The sequence below is a fragment of the Gordionus sp. m RMFG-2023 genome, chromosome 1, assembly GCF_954871325.1.
Source record: "Gordionus sp. m RMFG-2023 chromosome 1, tfGorSpeb1-WG-v2, whole genome shotgun sequence".
NCBI classification, from domain to species: domain Eukaryota; kingdom Metazoa; phylum Nematomorpha; class Gordioida; order Chordodea; family Parachordodidae; genus Gordionus; species Gordionus sp. m RMFG-2023.
In genome coordinates this window covers 61,640,038-61,666,895 of record NC_088775.1, presented here as the reverse complement: position 1 = coordinate 61,666,895, position 26,858 = coordinate 61,640,038, and the positions used below count along the sequence as shown (strand labels likewise).

General features: G+C 26.2%; 1 protein-coding gene across 2 annotated transcripts in view; it reads right to left on the bottom strand.

The window, feature by feature from the left end:
* LOC135931932 (uncharacterized) overlaps positions 1–26,521 on the bottom strand; it is a 36,507-nt gene extending 9,986 nt beyond the window's left edge. The window contains exons 1-2 of one of the 2 annotated variants that reach the window (XM_065469253.1): positions 26,204–26,521; positions 16,490–16,748 (exon numbers count right to left, since the gene is read on the bottom strand). In XM_065469253.1, coding sequence (XP_065325325.1) covers positions 16,490–16,748; positions 26,204–26,401 — 457 coding nt within the window. In that variant the 5' untranslated portion in view covers positions 26,402–26,521. The remainder of the gene's footprint in view (positions 1–16,489; positions 16,749–26,203) is intronic. The other variant, XM_065469252.1, reaches the window with a different exon arrangement.
* Positions 26,522–26,858: the final 337 nt, after the last annotated feature.

Here is a 26,858-nt window from a genome sequence, read left to right as displayed (position 1 = left end):
TTCTGACTTCGAAAATCGATCAAGATTAGATTATCTTAAAGGAATCGCTATTAATATAACATTGAATGTTTAATTTTTTAAATTCTTATCTAGAATAATAAAAATTTTGTTTGTTTTTATATAATAGTCTCAAAATTTTTATATTTCCATTATTTCTTTGTGACAAAAATATAGGAAGGTCTACTTTGGTATAAAATTTAGTTAGTTACATAAGACTCATTCATCAAGATACAGATTTTATGAGGGTATTTACAAATTCTTTTATATGTGACACAGTCTTTCTCTACCACATCAATCCCAAGATTAATATTTCAAAAATAAATACCTTTCGTCATGCATTATAAAATTATTTTAAAATTCATATTCCTAGCCCTTGAGTCATATAGTTGTTTCCCCTTACAAATATAATCATTTTTGATGAGCAACATGATTAGAAAAGTACTATTATAAAATAATACTCAAGTATTACACTAAAGGGCAAAGTTTAAAACGAGGATTACATTTTCCTTTTATTTATTAAAGCATATAAATTTATATCGGGGTGTTTTTGTCAGATGTTTTTTTTCCATGGTTATTTTTAACCAGTCTTTGTTCAAATCAGTGATTCTTTTAAATTTTACACTTCAGTTATATATTTAACAAACAAACTTATTGGTTTAGACGATATGATATGGCAATGCTATACTTTTTTCTTCACATATTCAATAAATAAAAAAATCATTTTTTAAAAAACTTTTTATAATGAAATTTATTTTTTAAGGATATTTATTCTATATGTAAATTAGATATAAAAAAATATGACCTAAAGGGATCTATTAAAATAAGATAATACTTGCTATACCATTTCCTATTTTAACTTAAGAAAAGGACTGCGGAGAATATAATCAGGGGCTTGTACAACCCTCTCAAAACTTTTAACCTCCTACCAAATATAAATAATTTCATAACTAACTATCCCCCCTCTAATTTCAATGATGCTCCTCTAATGAGTTCGCAGTTCAAGTTACGATATTGACCTTGCTATAAAAATTTGGAAAAAAATTGGTTGTATTAATTTTGTTTAGCTTTAAAATTCCTTAAGGTTATTAATTATTTAAATATTGGAATTTGGTTAACTTTTTTTAATAGACTATTTCTCATTTGATTTGATAACAATGTAAATGAGCTTGGGTGGCTTCATGTCATGTCATGAATAATAAAAATAAAATAAAAATACATCATTTTTTTTGGTTATAATTATTTTTATTTTTTTTACGGCATTAAAATAATCAAATTTTTTTTTATTAAACAATAGCTCAACCTATTCGTGGCTTGATGAAAATAATTAGCTATCCTAATTGTTTTAAATTTTACCATAGCCAATCCATCTAATTTTGATATAACATTTTCCAAAGTTGCCGTAAGTTATGTCATCTGTCGGAAAAGTTTACAAGCTTAATTTTCTTTTGGCTAAAATATCGAGTTAGCCTTTTATCTTTATCCTCATATTTTGAAATAAGGATATAAGTTGATTTTATAAATAATGATAATTTCATTTAATTTTTTTATTATAATTGCTTTCTTTAGATTCTTTGTTCAATCTAAATTTGATAATTTTTGAAATTCTAATAACTTTTGGTTCATACTCAGGGTTGCCAGGTCAAAATTTTCAAATTGAGGGAGATGTGGGCATGAAAATTGCGGTAGAAATATAAAAATTGCTAAAAAAAAGCCTTCGGCCTGGATTTTGAATTGATTTAATTATCCGCCTATTATTTTTTATAATTAGTTATATAAATACAAAGTCGGTAACTATTTTTCAAAATACAATAAAATCTTGATTTATTAAATTATATTAATATATAAAAAAACCAACGATCTTTTTTAAATATAAAAAACGATTTTAATTTTACAATTAAAAATATATTCTGCGATCCCTCAAAACGACCGCTATTGGAAATCTACCGTGTGTGTGTATAACATTATAGGGATAGGCGCTTAATTAACACGTATCACGTTTAAATACATAATAAGGTACTCCAAAATAAGATATAATACAGATGCACTATAGTTGCGGCAATTGTACTTATCTTGTAGTACAACATTCACAGAGATACTTATCATCACAATGTTGGTAGAATCTTTTTTCCATAATATTTAACGACTCTAATATAAATGAAAATTATACTTGTAGAACAAATGAGCAATGCTATCATTAATGTTTTAAGACCTAAATCCAAGAGGTCAATTTTTGACGATTTGAAAGATGGGCATATATATGCAATTCTAACAGATGCATCTAATAAGGGATTTCCCTTGATCTTCCGCTATTTCAACAAAATTAAGGTCATTTCAATATATTAAATATTTTCCCCTCAAATAATGAAAAATCCAAAGACATAGCTAACCATATAATATCAGATTCGAGATGATCAATAAATTGCATGTCAGCTTTCTGATCTTAAATGCCTCAGTGAATTTGGAAAAAACAGAGTGTATTTACAGAAGCGAGTCAGCACAATGTTGGTTGCGATATGTTCCTAATACCGGCCATCGATAAAAATTTAAAATTTTATAAACCTTTAAAAAATATTTCTTATAATGAATGGCAGAGGTATATTTAGGAATGATTTCACATGTAGAATGTGCAGTTGCAATCAGAAGAATCTTAACAAAGATTCACAAAATTATGCTGCAGATGTGTCCATCTTTACAGTTAAAAATTGACAATAATTTTATGGCGCCCTTGCTAAAACATAATTATATTTTATTTGAGATTTAAATAATCGAACTAAATGTTTACCGTCGTTATTGAGATTATAAAATTCCTAGTATGACATATTATACATTATTTAACCATTAGCTCGTTCTCTGATGTTGTTAAATCCGATTTCTCTCCTTTTTCCAGGCAGTCCTCTTCAGGCTAAAAATGCGCTCGGATGAGGCATTAGAATGAGGTAAGGAGAAGTTTTGGCGAATCATAAAAAATAGAGAGAATTAAAATCTCCTCAAACAAGACATCAATGTTTTTAGGTATTTTTAATACATTTATTAAATTACAAAAACCTTAATTGATGATTTCTGTTCCAAGGTCATAATATTTATACAATTGTAAATAGAGTTATTAAAATCAAATTTTGATCGTAAATATTCAAAAATTGTCTTAATAAAAATATCTGCTTCATTTAAATATGTATTAATTAGAGTATTATTTGAACATTTTAATATAATATTTTTAGCAATAGCGCCATAAAATTTATTATCAATTTTTAACTATAGAGATGAACAAAGCTGTAGCATGATTTTGTGAATCATTTTTAATAAAGAATATTCTGATTGCAACTGAATATTAACTGCATGCAGTAGATTTCCTACATGTGAAAAGAATCCCAAATATACTTCTGCCATTTCATACTAGAAAAATTTTTTCAAATTTTAGGACAGCCTTTAAAATCTTTATTTAAGAAGTATTTTTTTAAGGGTTTGTAAAATTTTAAAATTCTATCGATGGCAGGTATTAATGACAACCACCTGATAGGTATATTTCGCAAAAACTCACACCATTCCAAGTCAGACCACTTTACCAACTCTTTTAATTCATTAACTCTTTTAGTTGAACTAAATTTAAAACATTTCATCACAATTATTTCGACATCCACAGACAGTACATTCATTGCCTTCTTGTAAGAATTATGTAGTATATATGGCATATACAGCCAATTGGTATTAATTCATTTGTGCTGCCTCAATTCGGTAACTTTAGTTTTTGCCAAAATTTACAGAGGCATTATCAGCGCAGAAAGCTGGCATGCAAATCATTGATAACCTTGAATCAGCTATATTTACTCTTATGTGGCTAGCTACATCGTTGGATTTTTCACTATTTGAGGAAATTTTTTAACAGTTTTATTGAAATGTTCTTATTCTTGTTGAAATTGCAAAAGGATCGAGGGAAATGTTTTAATATTTCCATTATTAGATACATTTGTTAGAATTGCATATGGATGCCCATCTTTCAAATCGTCTAGAATTGACCTCCAGGATTCAGGTACCAAAACACTTGTGATAGCCTTTCTCATTTTTATTGCCACAAGTAAGGTTTGCACTTATATTGGAGTCGTTAAATATCATGAGAAAAAGATTCGACCCACATTGTAATGATATATATAGAGCTCTGTGAATGTTGAACTACATAATAGATGTATACGATTTCCGCATATATAGTTTCATTTTGAGAATATTTTTGTATTGCAATCGATGTTGATATACTCCCCTGTACTGACTAATATTAATGAAATAATGTTGATTTATTATTGGATAAAAATAAAACAGGATAGAAAGAAATTTACAAGCTAGACATGTTTTTCGAATAAATATTTAAAATTTAATTTAAAAATATAAAAATAATCAATTAATGTCTCAAAATTAATATTTACATATTAAAAACGTTTAAAATACTTTTTTTTAAAAAATTGCGGGAGAAATTAAAAAATTGCGGTAGCTTTTTGCGGGAGATTTCCAATTGCGGTAGTTTTGCGGGAGAGAGATATCTGCGTGTAAACTAAAAATTGCGGGAGTCCCGCTGATGGGGAGAGACATGGCAACCCTGTTCATACTTAAAGGTTGCTATTGTCTATTTCTCTTATTAAAACTAGTTTTTGTTTATTGACTAGAAAAACTGATTGATGGAATAGTAAGTACTAATCTGGAATTTCTATGGTATGAGCCCACCCAAAAATTTTTTCGCATGTTGCCAATCGTGGCAATTTTATCTTATTTTGTCGAAAAACTATCTACCAAACGAATGGAAGAATCAATGTAATAAATTTCAATTATTGATTTAAGTTCCGGATTAAATGCTTCCAGAAATTTGGTTGATTTTACGCTTTAATGGGAGATATAGATTTTATTTCTCTCCTTTTTGTGTGTGAAAAAAATGACTGAAGAATTAATAAATATTAGAGCAAACCAGCTATTTTCCATTCCATCAATAATGCCAAATTAGGCAATTTTTCTTATTTTGCTAATGAACTTTTTCTTTATACTGTCTATTAAACGAATTAAATTATAATTAATACGGAACATCGATAAAATTTTCTGAATAAATTATTTCCGTCGCTTAAATCATAGATTTGCAAAAATTTTGTTACTAATAATTTTTTCCTTTTACGAGCTACTATACTCGTTTAAATACTCAATTGGTACAAATAAAGCAAGAAATAATGATATAATTTACAATTAGTTCGTAGAACTATTCAGCCGCTAAATTTTACGGCGCTGATATTAAAATATATAATTCTTGTCTATTCCTCTGTTCCGATACACAAGTTGAATCATATAAAGAAGTTACTCAGAATCATCAAACTATTATGGTAATTATAGATATAAATAGCTTAAACCTTTGATTTTGAATGATACGATCAAGTTAGAATATTTAGAAAGAATTAAATAAAAATGTAAATATAAGCCTAAAAAATATCTAGAAATTTATTTTTAATTCTACATTCAAATTCTGGCTGAGAGATGAGTTTAATGAATATGATTAGGCGAAAAAATTTTTCTTCGGTCTCATTTGATTTATTAGAGGCCGAATTAATGGTAAAGCAGAATTTTGACATGAATTGTGAAGAGTTAAAATTTATTTTCATATATAATAAACTTTTAAATAAAATAAATTCCTTCCGATAAATATGTAGATTTGGATCTAATTTTTATATATTTTGACTTTATAAATATGGATAATATTCAAATTTAAATTTGTAAATTATAATTTGAAAAAAATTATTCACCAATATTTATATATAAAAGGATTGCAGTTGTCGCGCTTTCCCGCTTTTTATCCTTTAATCATTAAAAATCCCACCTCACTCTTAGAATATGGGAGGTATGGCCGGGTCTAAAAATTTTTGCAATTTACAAAATGAGAAAATTGAATAAGACACCTATTTAATCTAGAATTAAAATATAGCCACTTTTATAATTATTTTTTATTATCCTTCATTTATACTCTTCTCAAAATTTAGAAAATGTTTTTAACAAACCCCCCCCCCACCCTTGTCGTGGTAAAATATGTAAAAGTAAATAAATAAACACTTAACCCATTTTGCCCTGATTTCCCGATATTGGAATATCTTTATTTTCTTGATTTGGAACATTTTCTATTTATTTTTAAAAAATCCTGATTTTTTTCATTCCATTTTATTAGAAAAAATGAGTAAAAGTGCTTACAAATTGAGTAGAAACGTTTAGCGATGTTTTCATAAAAACGCTATGATTTAAATTGAACTGGTATTATTTTAAAAAATGATGAAAACTATTTACGTTTTTTAATTTTTTTTATATTGTTTAGTTAGACTTGTGAAATCAGCAAAAATAAAAAACTAAAATAATTGAAGATCTAATGATTTATTTTTCATAAATATTACAAATTTATGTAATCCAATAGAATATTTTGAATTTTTTTTTTGATTAATCATAACTTTGCAGCTATTTTTATTTATTAAAATGCGAATAGAAGAAAAAGGAAAGGTCTTAATATTCAAATGAATTAGTTACTATTATATCAAAGTTATATCGATGTGCATTATCTCAAAATTAATTAGGAGGCATTAATTATCAGTAAAATCTTCTATAATTAAAATAATCTGAGAAAATCAATAAAAAAATTAGAAATAAAGTATTATTTTAAATGACATAAAGCACACTTTTAAATTTTATGTTGGGGGGAGGGTTAACTTATTCTGGTAAAAACTTAACCCAAAATGTCCGCTCCATACTTACAACCATGAGTGAGTGAGACCAGGAAGAGGAAGACTAATATATTTTCTATCACATCAGATAGAGGTTACATGCTTATTAAATAAACAATACGTAATAAAATATGCTTAAAACATTCGCGTTTATGATTTAAGAAACTTCGGTTGGTAAATTGATATTGAATTATCAATTTCACTTAAAATGAATTCACAATTTTCGCGGTCATGCGCTCGCTATAATAATTTCGCGCAAATACATTCGCGGTAGAAAAATCGCTATAAATGGTTCGCGATTAAAGTTTCGCTATAACGAGTTCGCGATCAAAGTTTCGCTAAAATGTATTCGCTCTAAAGTATTCGAGGTTTAGGTTTCGCGGAAATAAATTCGCGATCAAAGTTTCGCCAAAATGTATTCGCGGTTAAAGTTTCGCGGAAATAAATTCGCTATAACGAGTTCGCGATCAAAGTTTCGCTAAAATGTATTTGCGGTTACGGTTTCGCGGGAATAAATTCGCGATATTTTCTTCGCTATAAATGTTTCGCGGAATTGGTTTTGCTATAAAATTCCTTCGCGATAAACGACATTCGCGATAAAAGTTTCGCAATAAAAGTTTCGCTGAATTGACCTGATAGGAAATTTTAGCCTCCTAGCTTTTATACTTTTGAAGATATTTACGGTCAAAGCATAAAAAATTACCTTTTTTGCAAGTATCTATATTCATTAATTTAATGATTGATTAAAAATAACGCGATTATATATAACAAATGTAGTATTAAAATAATACTTTTTATTTTCAGAAAATATAAGTAAAAAATTTAAAAAAATTTAACTTCTTATTCCCATAATAAAATTTAAAATCCTGATACTGAAAATTGGGTAAAATCGTTTTTCAAACTTTAGATAAACATTGCTATTACCATTCTATATTAGTATAAAAAAATTAGAGTGGAGCCAAGACTTTAGAAGCAAAATCGATAAAGACTTCAGTAAAAAATGAAAAAAATATTTTTGTACTATAGATGAAGTTTAATTTTTATAAGCTTAATATTCTTAATCGTGTATTTTACGATTATTTTTATATATTAACTTCTCTACGACGTTCCTATTCAACAGAAGAACTACTTTTATACTATGTATGTATGCTATATTTTTATTATGTATTTATTTTATTTATAATTATATTTTTATATCATTTAACATTTATTTTCTATATTAATCGCAATATATATTTTTATAAATAAATTATAAACAACGTCATATTTTCTATAAATATCGATTACATTTTTAACGAACTCGATATTTATTCTTGCATATGTGTTAAGATAATCCGATTAATATTCCTAACCATCAATGGGTTAAAAAAAAAATTAACCCTTTAAAGTCTCGCGATTTGTTTTGACATCATATGATATAAATATAATAAAAATACTTTCGTATTTTATTATTATTAACTCATAATGTTTTATTTTTAAATTTCATCCAATCATATTTTCATAATTTTATCTTTACCATTTTACTGAATTATATGATTTTATAACGACAATATAGAATACAATAATTCAAAATTTCATTATTAAAGATAAGAGTATAATATCTATAATATATATAAAAGCATTGTCACAAAAATAGTGTTACGCTCTCATGTCACACTTTATAATATATATTAATCGTTAAATTTGAAAAGTGCCTATGGCCCAATCGGGCAAGAACTTCGCTTATAAATCTAGATGGATTATTGGACTTAGGTTCGAATCCCGGCAAATGTTTTTTTTCTTAATCTGGTAAAATATTTTTTTTTCTTAATCTGACAAAATTAATCAAATAGATACGATTCAAATTGTAGCTACTTTGAAATTCATACTATTTTCCTGCACAAGATAATTAAATACATTGAATACACACACACCTAATATTATACCTATTCCTGAATATTTAGGGATCATTAGAACCTTATATGCATCAAGTACCAATTCCGAGATTTATTTAAATACTTTTTTAATTCTTGAATTTATGTATAATTTAAAATTTAAACCATTATATGGGGAATCAAAATTTTCTCTTTTATTTGATGAGGGATGAATCAGAAATTTTCCTATCTTATGAGGTGTTATTTAAAAATTTATATTTGGGTTATTCTAAAATTTTCCATTATTTTTATAAAATATGTTAATAAAGTATATATTTAATAATTTTAATTTACGTGTACAATTAAAGTCTTTTAAATTAAATTTTTATTCATTTGTATTTTATAATCTAAAATTATATTCATGCTAGATGAGAGTTTTATTTTAAAACCCTTAAGAAGGATCCATTCCATATTGAATTTTATACAACTTTATATCTCTTAATTAGGTAATTTTTATGCATAAGTAAATATTTGCATCTCTCTTATCTTTTCTGAAATTGGCCTTGCTACATGCATTCCATAGTTTTGTATATTTTCTCATAACTTCATAATTTAATTGTAGAATGTATATTTTTCATAACTTATTATAACATTTTTGATTAAATGTATAACTTTTTTGTTTTACTTATATATAATTTGATTATGATTAAAGTAAACCTCCTATTATTTGTTAACTTAAAATATCTTTTTATTTTTTCTATTGTAATTTAATAACAATGTCTTAAATTTAAATTTTGTAACTAAGTAATAAATCATTTGGAAGGGTGGTGGTTTGTTTAAAATTTAAATTAGATGAACATATTTTTAGCATGGTACTTTAATATGTATTCATGATTTTCATATAAATACCAGGAGCTAACCAAATCAGATATTTCCCCTTCATTTGATCCTAATATAGAAAAATTTTCCCAATATAAATGGCAAAAAAAATATGTACATATTAAACAGATTTAATTCTCATAAACCCCTACATCACACCTATTTTTTTGGATCCAAGAAAAAAATAAATTATTCTGCGTTTTCCTGGGTTTGGGAAATATTTTTCACAAATAATACGGACTTGGAAGTAGCTTGGGAAACATTTTTTAAAATTAATATAGTCTTAGATTCCTGAAAATTTTTAATTTTAAATATGGGTTAGAAATTGGCCTGAAAATTTCTTTTGGAGACATGGCCAGGCCTGATCAAAAACCAAGGCCCATGCAGGTTTCATATTCTGATTGTATTTTTAAATGCATTGTGACTTTTTATAAATTTTATTTCAGTTCTCAACTATCAAAATTACTATGGTCTTTTTGAGAAAATTTTCCCAAGTGCATGGACCTGACTTGTGAATTTTTTTAATATTAGGCATAGGTGTAATATTTAACACAGAATATTTATATGGCCCTCAGGTAAAAGCTAATTTAAATATATTTTTATTCAAAAATAGTATTCATTCTCAGTCTTAATGGGTTGGCCTTTACCTGAAGTAGGGGTGAGCTGGGTTAAAATAGAATAAAAAATAGATATGGTTTTTAGAGATTTACCTATCTTCCGGGTTGGGAAAAAATTTTGAAAATTACTATGGGTTGGCCAGGCTTGGGAAAATTTTTTTAATAAAATTTTTATAGGTTGGGCTGGTTTTGAAAAATATTTTTATAAATTATATTAGGCTGGGCTTGGAGAAAATTTTTCAAAAATATTATGAGCTAGAATGCTTAAGAATTTTTTTATTATTAACTATGAGTCAGACATTGGCCTAAGAAAATTTTTTTGCAGGCCTGAGCTTGGCCTAATCAAAAAACCTAGGCCCATGAAAATCTGATTTTGATTGTATTTTTAACATTATGATTATTTAAATATTTTATTTCAGTTCTCAACTACCAAAATTATTATATTCATTGGGCTTGGAAGAATTTTTCAAAATTATTATGGCTTTGTACTTTGCCTGGGAATTTTTTTAATATTAAATATTAGGTATAAATGATCAGTAATATTAACAAATAATATTGGTATTATCAAGTAAAAGCTTTAAATTTAATTTTACCAAACCATAGTATTTACACTTAGTTTTAATGGATTAAACCTGGCTTGAAAGGGGGGGGGGGGATTAAAAGAATATTAATTAGATATTATATTCAAATAAGAGGTAACAACTATCATAAAAGTAAGAAGAAAATTCTCATTCCCCGTCATTTTTGACGGGCTATCTTCTAGTTATGAATAATTATTTTATTAAAAATGAATAAGCTCTTTTTTATATCAACTTAAAGTGTATGATACCAAAATAAGTCACTGGGATATTAGAATACCTTTTTATATTTATAATGATTTTCTATAGTTATAAATATATTTCGCCATAAAATGTATTCTAAATCCAATCAGACCACACCAATTTTGAATTTAACGTTAATAATTTCCTGACTTATATTATAATTTTGCATTTATTAGATTTTTTAAAATGATTCTGTATAAATCATAGATGCCAAATAATTTAATACTAGTCGTGGGATACATTTAGGAAGCCGACACGATATCGATGAATCAGACAATGAAGAAGATATTTTGCACACTCTTTACAATGCAGGCGCGTAACCAATGGGGGGGGGAAAGGGGGAAATTTCACCCCCATAGCAAATTTGACTGTTTTTCTAAATATTATTTTAAGATAATAAAAAATTTTACCCCGACCCCCGGACCCCCTTCCCCATTAAAATTTTTCAATATCAAGCAGAGTTTATCCTTACTGCTAGTTGCATTAATAAATTATTTTCCTATAGATCACTACTATGTAGAAATTTACAAAAACCAAATTTCAATTTGGTTCAAGTTATTGATTTGGAGGAAAATGTGGACAGGAAGAATGAATATAGTTGAATATTTCATAATATTTATATAGACGTTGAATTAAATCTTATAAAATATCCAATTTCATTCCATTCTTAGATACTAAATTTTTGGTTGCTTATATTTTTGGATTTGTTAAAATTGTTTTATATTTTCATATAACAAAATTTTAGGGTATTTTATTATATATTTTACATTCCTTTATTTAATCATGTATATATTTTTATTAATTAAAATACTTTCAAAATGTTGATATTTTATATAATATAGATTTATACATAGTATAAAAGTAGTTCTCCTGTTGAATAGAAATGTCGTAGAGAAATTATTATACAGAAATAATTGTAAGAATATAAGGCTTATAAAAATATAACGCCATCTATAGTACAAAAATTTGTTTTTACTGGTTTTTATCGATTTTGCCTATAATGTCTTATCGGCTCCACTCTCATTTTTTTTTATTATCGAAATGTAAGAAAAATAAAGTATATATTTTTTATTTTTTAGTCATATTTTTATACGATTATTTTCTATTTGTGGAACATAGATTAGATATAAAAATATTTTAAAGTAGCGTTCTAAAAAAAGCAACTAATTGCGCGCTTGCTTCCTTTTTGAAGAAATTGCGGTAGCGGTAATGCGTTACTTTCAAAGGTAGCGTTTAACAACACTGATTATTACCGATTTAGAAAACTTGATCATATCAAGATTCAAACTCTAATGATAATATGGATGAGATTGGAAATAATTTACTTGATAATTTTTTTTATTCAATAGAAAATACTCTTGTTTAGTCAAGAAAACCATGTTTTTAATGACAGAGGTGGTTGTTTAAGTGATACAATTTAGAAAAAAAAAATATTAAATAAATTATGATTTTTTTCAACGAAAATTTTTTAATAAAGTCAAATCGGCCAAAAAAGAGATTTTTGTGACCATCTCTAAAATAAACAAAACTTAGCATGATGGTTATCTTTAGTAAAATAAAAATCTTAGAACGCTAGCTAAATTAGATTCAAAAACATACGTCTTTAATGAAAATCGCACAATGCTTTATATAATTAAATTCTTTTTTGAATAAAATACTTAAGTTAGTTACAATTTATATATCATATCATTTTATAGCCCTTAAAATTCTACATGAAAATATAAAAAAATTCAAAATTCAATAGACATTTTTGCTTTTTAGTCTTATTTACATTTTTTTTATTTTAATAAATAAAAATGTATTGTATTGATATTAAAATTTTAAAAATCCATTAAGTATGACCAATATGATGTCCTGGGGCAATATATAAGCAGGCAGTCCATACAGATATGATTATTATTAAGACTAGAGATCTGCAAAGTTAGGCCCGGTCCGTATACGGCTCGAGTCCTGCCCGGCCCGAACGGGCTTCGGGGTTAATTCTATTTAAAATAATCGATTGTTTTAAATGGGTTCGGGCCGGGCCGACAAAACTTTTTTAAAAAAAATTTTGGGCCGGGCCGGGCTTGAAAAATTAGGCCCGATGCAGATGACTAATTAAGACGCTATATTGTAAAATAAACATATTTTAAAATTTTATATGCAAACTACTTTAAAAAAGGCCTATTGTTTTTATTGTATTCCATTTTATATTTCCTGATGCGATAATTTGTGAGTATGTCCTGTCGCTGTTATGAGATCTACTATCATTATTAGAATGTTGTGCAGATTTGATGGAAAAAATTTTCATAATTTTTAATTTGCAAATAAAATTATTTGAGTTACAAAAAATCTACAATAACATTTTATATTCTTATCAATCTTTACAAGTTAAATTATTTTATTTACAAATGAATTAAAAAATATTGGAAATGTTTCCATTAAATTTTTCTTGAATTGTTTGGTAACAGATTTTTTTTTATTACAGTGGCTAACCACCAAAAATCGTCATAAATATATATGATCGGTCTTTTATTTAGGACCAAGGTCTGAACTAGTCTATTTTCTAAACATATGTTTATGACGATTTTTGGTCCACAGTACTAAAAAAGAAAGAAATTACTGATGAGATATATATTTCCTTTTTACATCCCCATGGAGACGACCGCATCCTTCTTTTATCCCACAAGTGACATCAAGTAATAACGGTAGTAGATCCACAACAGCAACAGAATATGTCTACAAATTATAGCCTCAGGAAATTCTAGTTTTTTATAATAGTTTGTAGATAAAATTTTAAAATGTGTTCATTATACAAATAGGATCCTAATAGTTATCATATCTGTATGGGCTGCCTGTTACATATCGCCAGAACATCTTATACTTAATAGATTTTTTAATTTTAATACCAATACAATTCATATTTTTAATAAATATATTATAATGATTATCAAATATAATGCCATCTATATTATTTATTTTTCTTTATAAAAATTTTAATAAAATTTAAAAAACAAAATGGCTCTAGAGAATTTTGATTAAATAGTTTAATATAAAAGTAATAAACATTTATTAACGCCCCAAAAAATCCCTTCTCAGCAATGTTAATTTTGTATTTACTGAAAATAAGATTTAGTATCTATTAATTTTTTTTTGATCTTCCAAATGTAAAATTTTAAGGGCTATAAAATGATATATAATTTGTAACTCTATCTTAAGTATTTTTTTAAAAAGATTTAATGAAATCACGCATTGCGCGATTTTATACTATGAAAGCGTATATCTTTGGATCTAGCTGAGCTAACGTTCTATAATTTTGATTTTATCAACATTTATAACTAACATGACAAGTTTCATTCATTTATGAGATGATCGTCTAAAACACTGGTCGATTTGTAATGAAATGACCCATATATAAATATATTATTACACATAATTTTAACATTTATTTAATATATTACTCAGAGACCTGCAGAGGTACCATTTGCACGGCCCGGCCCGGCTCGGTTTTAAATTTTTTAGGCCCGGCCCGGATATTTTTTAAAAAAATTTTTTACGGCCTAGCCCGGATTTAAAAATTTAAGGCCCGGCCCGGATATTTTTTTAAAAAAATTTTTACGGACCGGCCCGATCCGGATTTAAAAATTTCAGGCCCGGCTCGGAATTTTTTAAAATTATATTCGACCTGATATATACAAAAATTCACCTATGAGGTATTTTACCATATTTTTCAGCGAGTATTATCGCTTATTATTTAAAAAATACATGTAAAAAGCTAATATTTTGAGAATATTATATTGAATTTATAAAAATTATAAAACTGTTATTTATAAAAATGGATATTTTGAGCATATACTATATTTTATATTGCATTTATAAAAATAAAACTAATATTCATAAAAATGGTAATAATATTTTGTGCATATACTATATTTTATATTGCATTTAAATAAAATAAAACTAATATTTAATTTATAAAAATGGAAAATATTTTGAGAATATAATATATTGTATTTAATTTACTATTTAATTTATAAAATAAAAATAAATCGCTATTTAAAAAAATGCATGTATAATAAATAGTATTTTGAAAATATAATCTAATTGCACAATATTAATATAATTTATTTTATAATATAAATTTTTAACAAAAGAAGATAATTGTATTATATAATATTGTTAAAAAAATAATGAAAAATGTTGGATTAAAAACTTTCATGACTCAAGGTAAATATAATAAATATTTGACAGTTTGCAAAGTAAAAAACCAGCATGATTGACGAAGCCCTATACTCAAGAAAGATATTAAAAATTCACAAATTATCATGAAGAAAGAGAAGCATATCTACCTTTTCAGGTTGAAGATTACTTCTTCTTTCTTCAAGAATTCTCGTAGTGGAAAAATTCCGCTCACAGCTTGCACTTGAAGCAGGAATTGCCAATTTTGCTAAAATTGGAAATTCGCTTTGATGAGCCGCCTACCACTCTAACAAATTATCCACCTTAAATGTTTCATCTATTTTTTTATTTATGTAATTATAATATTCATCATCGGGTATTGACATATTACCAGAATTACCATCGCCCCATTTGTCATAAAACGATTCAGTTTTTTTAACAACAGTCGTAATTTGACTGGTCGATGGTATTTCATTTACTTCCTGAGCCTCTTGTAATTTAATATAATCTTTTATATAGTTTTCCGTCATTTTGCGATCTGTCCCTGACTACATACGTAATTGCTTGAATTTGGGACAGAGAAAAAGAGAAATAAAATGATACTTGTGTAAAACAAATTTTTTAATTAAAAAATGCTTTATATTAAGTAAAATCAATTTTATTTCTCCTTTTCACTTTGAAGGGTATTACAAACTTTAAGAAGTGATATTCCTTTATTTGATTGTTTTGGTAAAATATATTCTAAAAATTTAGATATGAATTATAAAAAAATATATTAATAATACTTGAATATTGGGGCTTATTTAAGATATTCCTTTATTTGATTGTTTTGGTAAAATATATTCTAAAAATTTAGATATGAATTATAAAAAAATATATTAATAATACTTGAATATTGGGGCTTATTTAAGATATTCCTTTATTTGATTGTTTTGGTAAAATATGTTGCAAAAATTTAGATACGAATTATAAAAAAATATATTAATACTTTGAATAAATTTGCAGGAAATTAATAATTAGATCGATCTGTGGGTGTTAGGTAGTGTTAACCATCACCCAATATTATATTAATCATAACTATAATATAATATAATCCTATAACCATTAACTCATAATGTAAAAATTTTTATAAAAAATCCGGGTTTGGGGCCGGGCCGGGTTTATAGCCGGGCCTGCAGGTCTTTGATATTACTTCAAATAGTGTTATATAATTATGAAATTCAGGATTTTATAAAATAAGAAACCCAAATTATAGAATCTTTTTAAAAAAAATTATGAACAAACCCTTTTTAAAAATATCGTGATTCGATCCTTTTAAAAGGATTGATTAACAAGCCTGTTCAATATACTGTATATAAGATTATTTCATCATATAATTCTGTCAAAATTAATCGCGCGTTAGGTTAAATTAATAAAAGAATGAAAATCTGAACCTGATTTTGCGTCGTAGAGGAGAGAATAATTGATAAGGTCATGATAGAACTTCGTTTCAAAAGTATTCCAGGGTGGAGGAGAAAAATTATTGACGAGATATGTTATTGCCGAGACTGTAACATGATTATCGACCGGGCGTTTACCGAGGCCACAAGGAAAGTTATATAAGGAGTGCAGGTATCGCATTAACAATATAATCTCGCATACCTCCCTATTTATTAATCGAATCTGTAATGCCTCATTTTTGGATATGTCATTCTATAACAATTTTTATAAATGGCCCAATAAAGGTATGTAATTAAAAGGTGATGTGTTTAAAAATATAAATTCAGTTTTGATTTTTAAATATAAATTTTTTGTATATAAATTTAGTTTTCGCATTGTATAAAATTAAAAATTATTATTTTGTTTTTTACCGTTCAAATCAGGGTTTCGAACCGAACACAAACCTGGATGGAAAAATTTCCTGAACACGAACCGAATTCGGAAATTTTCTGAACCCGGGTTGATTAAATTTTATATTCAAAATCATGATAATTGTATTTTTATAATTGTAAATACAAATATTAATAATTTAAATGAGATTTTATAATATTTTTAAATTTCCGATTAATTGAAGTGTTAATAAATTTTAAAAATTCATTTCTTTTATGCCATTTATTTTTAATTTATTCTCAAAGATTATGTTCCTCAATTTATATTATTAAATACAATAAAAAGTAGGGGTTCGAACCGAACGGAACCGCAAAATCGGAATGAACCGTTATGATTTTCTGACCGTAACCTTAACCGAACCGTTATGAAAAAAATATTAAAAGAGCGGACCGAACCGTTATAAATATTTTGAACCGGTTTAAACCGGTTCAAAACGGTTTTAAAAATAATTAATTTTAAATTATTAACCTAAATTTAAAATTTTAATTTTCCTTGGGGGCATTTTTTAAATTGGTGATTTCTTTTCAAATTAAATATTTCTATATTATCAACATTATATATCAAATTAAATATTTTTATATTATCAACATTATATATCAAATAATACCAGGTTTGTTGTTTTTTCTTTAAATACTTAATTTATAAGAAATTAGACAATTCCTCTGTTACTTAGATAAGTATCTTAAAATCAGACATAATTATTCTTGGCTAAATTAACAAATTTATATATAAGATATTAATAAGCTTTTAGAATAATACCTGCTAATAATTAGGAAAAAATTATATAATTCTATTATTAATAAATAACATCTAATAGAAATCAAGTACCTTTTACATTCATTTTTGTAAGTAAGATTTTTATTATTTAAAAATACAGATTTAGAAAAATATTCATTACAAATGCCATTCTTTAATAATATTTTTTTTATATATGATAATGGTATGCTAACTAACATATTATTTTAATAATAAATATTAGAATTCTGAATTTTAAAAAAAATATGATTTTTATAAATAAAAAATTATTACATCATTAAAATATTTATTGCTGACCATTTTATTTATTGTCATTTAAATTCTATAATCCAAGTTATTTAAAAAAATAAAAATGAAGGTAAAATTGTTTCTATTAAGCTTTTATATTTATTCTATTTATATAATAAAAGATTTTCATCTATCATCATATAGCTTTTTAGTTATCTATTAAATGGTTCGGGAAAAGTCAAATCCTGTGCGTTCCTATTTTAAATTAGATACCATAAAAAATCAATCTATTTGTAAAATAGAAGATTGTGGTAAGGTCTTAACTGGGGACCATGCTGCAAATCTTGAACGACATATAGAAAGATTCCACAATAGGGAATTCAAATTATTAAGAAAAAAGAAAGAAAATTTGACTATTAAAAAAATTCAAATAACGAAAACTGCAAACCAGTATAATACAATCCAAGATGCTTTTAAGTCCAACACTACTACAATACAAATCAATATAAATAGAGAAACTTTAATCTGCTCCTGCACCGAGCTAATAACAGTTCGGTAGGCCAATAAAATCAATTGACGACAAAGCATTTCGAAATATTATAGATCCAATAATTATAGGATTGGGTGGAAATTTAACTATCATTTCGGAAAATATACGCAATAATATTAAAAAAATGGCGTTAGATTTTTCGGAAAATATAAAAAAGGAAGTATATCAAAAACTTATTTCGTTAAAATTAGATATAGCAGCTAGATATGATAGGTCCATATTGGGGATCAATATTCAATTTATAAATAACGGAAAAATAAAAAACCCTCTATTGCACCTTGTAAACCTGAGGCAACGTCTTAAATATTTTGCTATAAATATTGTTATAATTGATTTTACGATCTAACGCGCATTGTATATTCTAAGTCACATATATATTTTATAATAAAGACGTCAATCATGAACATAACATTATTTTTCTATCAAATATTATACATTTATTTTTCGCTTTTTATAAAATGGCTACCTTGAAAATTTAAATTTATTTATCGTATTTTGATTCGTTATAAATCATTTAAATTCTAGTGGAATTCTATAAATATTTTTAAATCTAGTAAAAATAATATCATTTTATATAATTATTATATTTTTATAAATTTTAACATAAAAATACATTTTTTATTTCTAATAATATGGTATGTTAACTGAGGTTAACATTGCGCATTTAGACGATTTTTGTTATAATAAAATATTTATTGAAAATTTTATCAAATAAATTTATAGCTCAATGACTAGTGATATAAATTATAGAATACCGGTAGATAGTGAGGATTCTCAATTGAGTGATTCGTCTGATGAAGAATATTTAACATGTGATACTGGTAAATTTAGTATTTCTTATGCTATAATAAATATTTTTAGGGGCAATTGAATCAGATGATTCGGATATTGAAAGCAATGACTCTGACTCAAGCCATCCTGATGATGGATTGTCAGGACGACGAAATATATGGAAATCCTCTTTAACTAATGTCCCACGAGTAGTCCCAGATTGGAAAGGCAGTTTACCCTTCGCCAATAAAGTTAAAAATCCGATATACTACTTCAAATTTTTACTGGGAAATATACTTCCTACAATAATTCAACAATCAAATCTATATTCTATTCAAAAAGATATAAGCAGACCCCTTAATTTACTGTTAGATGAATTAGAACAATTCATAGGAATTTTGTTCTATATGAGCATTATAAATCTACCAAGAGCTCGTTTATATTGGACGGCTAATACTAGAATCGCTAATGTAGCTAACATTATGTCAGTAAAAAGGTGAGAGTTCATAAAATCATGTTTTCACATAAATGACAACACGAAAGCATGTCCTTTTGGGACTTAAGGGTATGATGCTCTTCATAAAATACGACCTATGCTGACGATCACAACAAATATTTTAAATGATATTACACTAGGAGAAAATCTATGCGTCGATGAGCAAGTTGTTCCTTTCAAGGGACAAAGTAAGATGAAACAATACAACCCCCAAAAGCCTAAAAAGTGGGGTTTTAAATTCTTTTTATTATGTGGAAATGATGGTATTGTTTATAATTATAAAATGTATATGGGGAAGATTCTCCAAGCCGAAGGTATGCCAGATATAGGAGCTTGTGGGAATTCAGTTCTGCGCATGGTTGTCGCAGTTCCATTGAATCAAAATTATAAGTTATACTTTGACAATTGGTTCTCTAGCATAAACTTACTGGTTATATTAGCGCAAAGGGGAATACAATGTGTATCAACGGTTAGGGCAAATCGCCTCAAAAATTGTGTTTTGCCGACAGATCAAGAGATCAAAAAAAAAGGAAGAGGAAGTTTTGTTGAAAAAAAAACGGTGATCAATGGAGTAGAATTATCTGTAATCAAATGGTTTGACAATCGTTCAGTTTATCTAATGAGCAGCTTTATAGGGGCCCACCCGATATCTGACGTGAAACGATTCGATAGAAAAAAAAAGGAAAGCATTAACGTAAAATGTCCAGCCATTGTTAAAAATTATAATAAAAACATGGGTGGAGTGGATCTTATAGATTCCCTACTAGCATTATATAGAATTCATATCAGGTCCCGAAAATGGTATCACCGAGTAGCCTTTCATATATTTGACATGATGCTTGTTAATTCATGGCTATTGTACCGGAGAGATTGTAACCTGTTACAAATTCCCAGGAAAGAGCAGGAGTCGCTCAAAATATCAGTTGAAGTATTGTGCAAAGGAAATAAAAGCATTAATTCAGTAACGGGTAATAAACGAATATCGGTGCAATCGGAATATATAAAAAAGTGTAAAAAAGGTACAGCACAATGTTTACCAAATTCGGAAATTCGGAAAGACCAATTTGCACATTGGCCTAAGTATAATGACAAAAAGGTCAGGTGCAAATTACCAGGATGTAAGGGGATTACAAAAGTAGCGTGCGACAAATGCGGGGTATCATTATGTTTTACCCCAGCAAATAATTGTTTTACTATATTTCATAAAAACTGATTTTTTGCATTTGTATATCATTTTTATACATTATATAATTTACAAGATTAAAATAAAAATATTTTACCCTTATATGTGCGTTGTGTATTCTAGTTAACATACTCCAAAAAACTTAGAAATATTTAAAAAATTCGGGAAAAAATATCGTTTCCTTCTTTAGATATATATAGAGAGTAAAAAAAAATGAGTATTATAAATATTTCGCTTTAATTGATATAGCGTGCAATAGAGGGAGGACTCTATGCATGAAAGTGATTAAAGAACGACACACATCAGAATATCTTAAAAAAATTATTCTAGATGTTCTAAAAGAATATGAAATAAAAATTGAGCAGATTTACACAATAACCACCGATAATGCAGCAAATATGATTAAGTTAATTAAGCTATTAATACTACACGATAAAGAAGATGATGACTTTAACGATTATTTAATTAATGATGATTTAAATAATAATGATATAGATAATGATGATATAAATAATAATGATATAATTCATGATGAAAATAAGGAACCTTTTAATATTGAAAATATTAATCTTGCATCAAATGCCAGATCCATATTAATAGGTATTAGATGTGCTTCACATACATTTCAATTAGCAATTAATGATTGCATTAAAAATTCAAATGAAATTGTCATTATAAATAAAGCAAGAAACATCTGCAAAAAAATAAGAAATCAGACAACAATGGCTATTCTCTCAAAAATTAAATTTGAAAAAACCACCAATAGATTGTTGCACAAGATGGAACTCTATCTATTTAATGTTGGAGAGATTACTAGAGTTAAAAAGCTTTTGACAAGAAATATCGCTCCAATGCGATCGCGAAAAATGTCTATCAGATAATGAATGAAAAATAATTAGTGACATATTAAAAGCTTTATATCCAGCTTATGTTTTGACAAAATATTTACAAAGTGAACAATTGACAATGGGCGATTTTTATGCTGCGTGGATCAAATGTCTCATGCAAACGAGTAAAGTAGACACTCCATTTGCAAGACTTTTAGTTTATACGATGAAAGCACGAGAAATAAATTTCAAAAATGAAGTTTTTTGCTCTGCTATTTATCTCGACCCTAGATATAATGTATTTTTAACTTTTGAAGAAAGAGAGATCGCCAGAAAACATCTTTGTAAAACTTGGAACTTGATACAAAATCTAAATAATCAGAATATTGAAATTCTAAATACTATGCTTACGTGTTCGTATTCGAAGGATAATTTAGATGATGATTTTGAAGATTTATTAAAGTCGCATGAAAGTCTTAATAAGAATAATTCTCAGGGCATCGAAAATTATAATAAATGTATAGAAATAGAATATATAATTCGGTCATTTGATAATATAGAGAGATTAGAAAAAGATACTAATCTTTTGAATTATTGGAAAAATGTAAAGAATAGTATGCCAGAACTTTATAAGTTAGCTATAACTGTGCTAGCAGTTTCAGCTACGCAGGTCTCCGTAGAAAGAGCATTTTCAAGCCTTAAGTTTATACTCTCTGCGCAGAGAACTAAATTAAATCCTGAAATATTAGAAAATATTTTAGTTATCCGTACGAATTCTCTTTTTAAACCTAAATAGTATAGTATACATATTATTTTATTCATTATTGTATTTACGCATCTTTGTTTTTATCTTATTTATTTATGAAATAAAAAAAAACTAATTTGTCTAATTTATATTTCCTAAATTTAATAAAAATATCTATTAGATTATCATGGATAAATTAAATAAGAAATTATAAACTAAAAAGATTTTTCTCTAAAATTAATATATAGATGGTTAATGATTAATTTTTTTTTAAATTAAATTTATAAAAACCGGAACAAACCGAAAAGAACCGTTATAAATTATAAATCGAACCGAACTGATATGATTTTTTTTTAAAAAACCAAAATGGAACAAAATCTTTATAAAATTTTAAACTAAAAACCGGAACGAACCGAACCGTTATACTAAACGGTTCGAAACCCTGATAAAAAGTAAATGCTTATATTGCAAATAAAAATTGTCTGGAAATCATGAAAATGGTAGTGGCAAAAAAATTAACATCAGGCTAAATAGTCACCTTAGATTTTAATAATTTAGGATGATAGGAAAACCGTCATATTTTGATGATGAAGTTTATATATATTAGATATTATTAATTTTTTACATTTTTAAATATTAACATTAAACTAAATATAAATTTTATAGATACTGATATTTTTCTGTTAAAGATAGGTAGGGAGACAATAAATAAAAAAGTTAAAAGAATATTTTATTTTTTATTTTAATATTAAAATTTTTAACTGCTGTATCTAACAAATTTCACATCTATATATCTAATTCTAATATATATACTCGCCGTAATCAAGAAATGAACGTTTCGTATCATCTTAATGTTATTTTTATATTTTGTTTCAACTTTCCTATCATCTTAATGTTAATTTCTATCAACTTTCCTATCATCTTAATATTAATAAATCGAAGGAGACTATATACCTTAATGTAAAATTTTTTTTACATCAATGGGATTCGATCTCCAGACTTAACGTTACATAGGCAAACGTTCTTTCCAACTCAGCCCCCCCCCTATCTTAAATTTTGTAATACAATTCTTCTTATATATGAAACTATATTTTGATAAAGTAATTTAATTATATCAATGTTTATTTTTTTTATTGGAAGCTCCAGGCTTGGGAAAAAAATTTCAAAATTATTATAAGTTGGCCAGGTTTGAGAAAAAAATTTTTAAATTATAATGGGTCGGGCTGGGCTTGGAATATATTTTTATAAATTATATTTGGCTAGGGTTAGGGAAAAACTATTATCAGCTTGGACACTTGAGAATTTATTATATTATTAACAATGGAATAGACATTGAAAAACAAATTTTTTGTGCAGGCCTGGGCTTGCTCTGATCAAAACACCAGCCCATATTTTATTCTAGTTCTCAACTACCAAAATTATTATGATATTTAGTTGGGGTTGTTCAAAATTATTATGGCCTTTGACCTTGCTTGAGAATTTTTTCAATTTTAATTAGGCATGTGATCAATAATATTTTAACAAATAATATTGCTATGGGGTATCAAGTGAAAGCTTTAATATATTTTGACTCAAAACATACCATTTAGACTTAATGGATTGGACCTGGCTTAAAGGGGGAAGGAGGGGGTTATAAAGAATAAAAATTGGATATTATTTTCAAATAACAAACAACTATCATAATAGTAAGGATAAAATTCTCATTCCCCGTCGTTTTTGACAGGCTCGAATGCTGACTAATGGGAGCTCTGGTACTCTTAGTTATATATTTTTCATTTTGCCCATCAAGAAAGATGGTTATCATACTTTAAATTAAGAACATCTAATGAGGTGTGATTCACAAATTACCTCTTTTTCTCCTAAATTTTAATATTTTTATAAAATATATTAACAAAGTATATTTAGTATCATATACACAAACTAATTACCCCTCAACTCCGTCATTCTTGGCAGGTTATCAGCTAGTATGTTATAAAATTCAATTTAACAATTTATTTAATCAGTTAATAAATAATAATAACAATCATTTATCAAAGTTATCAATAAGTTAATTGAAGAAAGTATTAACAAAATAATATAAGAAACTATGAAGTTAATATAATGCAAAATAAAAGAAATAATAAAATCAGTTCATAAAGTAAATATAAAGTTAATAGATAGTAAAATAAAAGAAATAATAAAAATCAGTCTGGAAAGTAATAGGTTACTTTCATAGGCATGATATATTCTTTTCATATTATAATGGAGAAACAAATTTTAAAAAACCCTTTGTTAACTATGGAATAACAATGCTCCCTAAAATAAAACCAGTTATCTGTTGAGATATTTTAGTAAACTAATTTTGAAGAAAGAAAAATACCATAATATATGTATATTTAAACCTTGCTTAAAATTGATGAAAATCTGATAACTTATTTTAATTTTAAATTACTAATATTCATCACATGCTGAAACCCTCTGGCCTCCACCCTGACAATCAAACCTCTTAATAGCATGGCACCAGTCCCCTAAAACCAGGATATACCCTTGCTTGAGATTATACGTTTCGCCAGATCATTTTCTGCCAACTCCATCAGAGAAAACATAAAGATAATAAATATAGCCACATAAATAATGTATTTTGTTCATTCCACTAGTTTCAGATACTTGTAGATCATTTGGAAATCAAGTTTTAAAATTATTCAAAACAATAAGGCAAAGGTTGTTTAATCAATAGTCCAAAGGAGGGTTACTTGTAACACTCGACATTTTCAAAATTTTTGAGTTATAAGTTATTTATTTCCATTATATATAAAAATAAAAACTAGATTAAAAAATATTAATGTTTTCCAAAGTTATAGCTATGTCAAAATTGATCAATAAGGTTTTCTTTAAAACTTTAATGTTGATTTTCTCATTTTAAACATTGCCCAAGTGGAGCACTCCAATTCTAGGCTGACAAAAGAGTATTAATTGAAATTTCCTATCTAACTGTATATCTATATATGGGTCATTAAGCCCTGGTGACTTAACCTAGATAATTTTTTTTTAAATAGTTTTATTTTTCTTTTTCAATATTGTTTTTTCTAATATATTTTACATAGATATGGTATATAATTTTTATATATGTATAATTTTATTATTTATAGTCAAAATTTTATCTTATGGTAAACTTTTTATGTTGAATTTGAAAATAAAGATTTATATTACTAAATTAAATTTTAATTATGAAATGAAATGAAATATTTTACCAAAAATACAAGTACATGCAACCTTTCCCACTAATATTTAATAAAAATTAGATATCGTGAATTTTTTATGATTGTAAATTCATTTAAAACTTAAAAATGTTTTTGAAACTTGTACCAAAATAACTCTATAAAAGATAAGAAATGGTTTTTTAGGCTAGTACCCAATTATGAGTATTTTGCTTTATATTCTCCTCATGTTTGTATAAACTAATTGATTTCATTAAAACTGTGAAATCTGTTTTATATTTAAATATATGTCAACAAATAAGGTTAGGAACAGTTTTGTAGAATTTGTTAATTTCATAATTGGATTTAAAAATTGCTGTAGTCCAAATACTTATGGCAGGGGCATATTATTACTTTAAAAGTATAGGTTGGGGCAGGTTAAAATGGGGGAAAAAAAAGAAGAAAAAAAATTTTGCAAAGATTTGTGGTGAATTATTTTTCATTAAAAGCAAAACATTATATTTAAAAAGTTTTTATTTATTATACTTCAAATTTGTGGAGTAGCTTGGGACACTTGGTCATAAAATCTTGAATAAACACTATATACAACATTTGGTAGATGTTTCCCAATGGTGCATCTATTAAGATAGAATATTTGTTATGCATATATAACAAATATTTCAAAATATGGCATATTATTGACAAGCAATCCTTGATGTTATTTAAACATCTCTTGTCTATCATAGTTATATTACTTTTAGGAAATCGTGCAAGATCTTTATTATTAGTGTTATATTGTATCACTTTTTCAATTTGGTAATACCATATAATAATTGTAAAGGTTATTATTTTTGATATTAAATCAACAATATTGTCATGAATTTGTAAAAGTTGATCATGAAAAATGTTCTTAATGTTGCTGCTATAATATTGATATAAATTTATAGAGAAGTGTTTTGCATTAAAATTAAATTTTGGATTATATAGTGTGTCCAAAAAATAAAGTATATGGTTTTCTTGTAAAATTTCATTGATATGATTGATTATAGTACAAATCTTTTTATACAATAAGAACATTTGTATAGGGTGCAAAATATTTGAATCAATTGAATAATCATGGTGAGGTATTGTGATATTTTCAAATATGTATTTTTTATGATAAAGGAAAACTTTAAAAAGATAATAATAATAATATTATTAA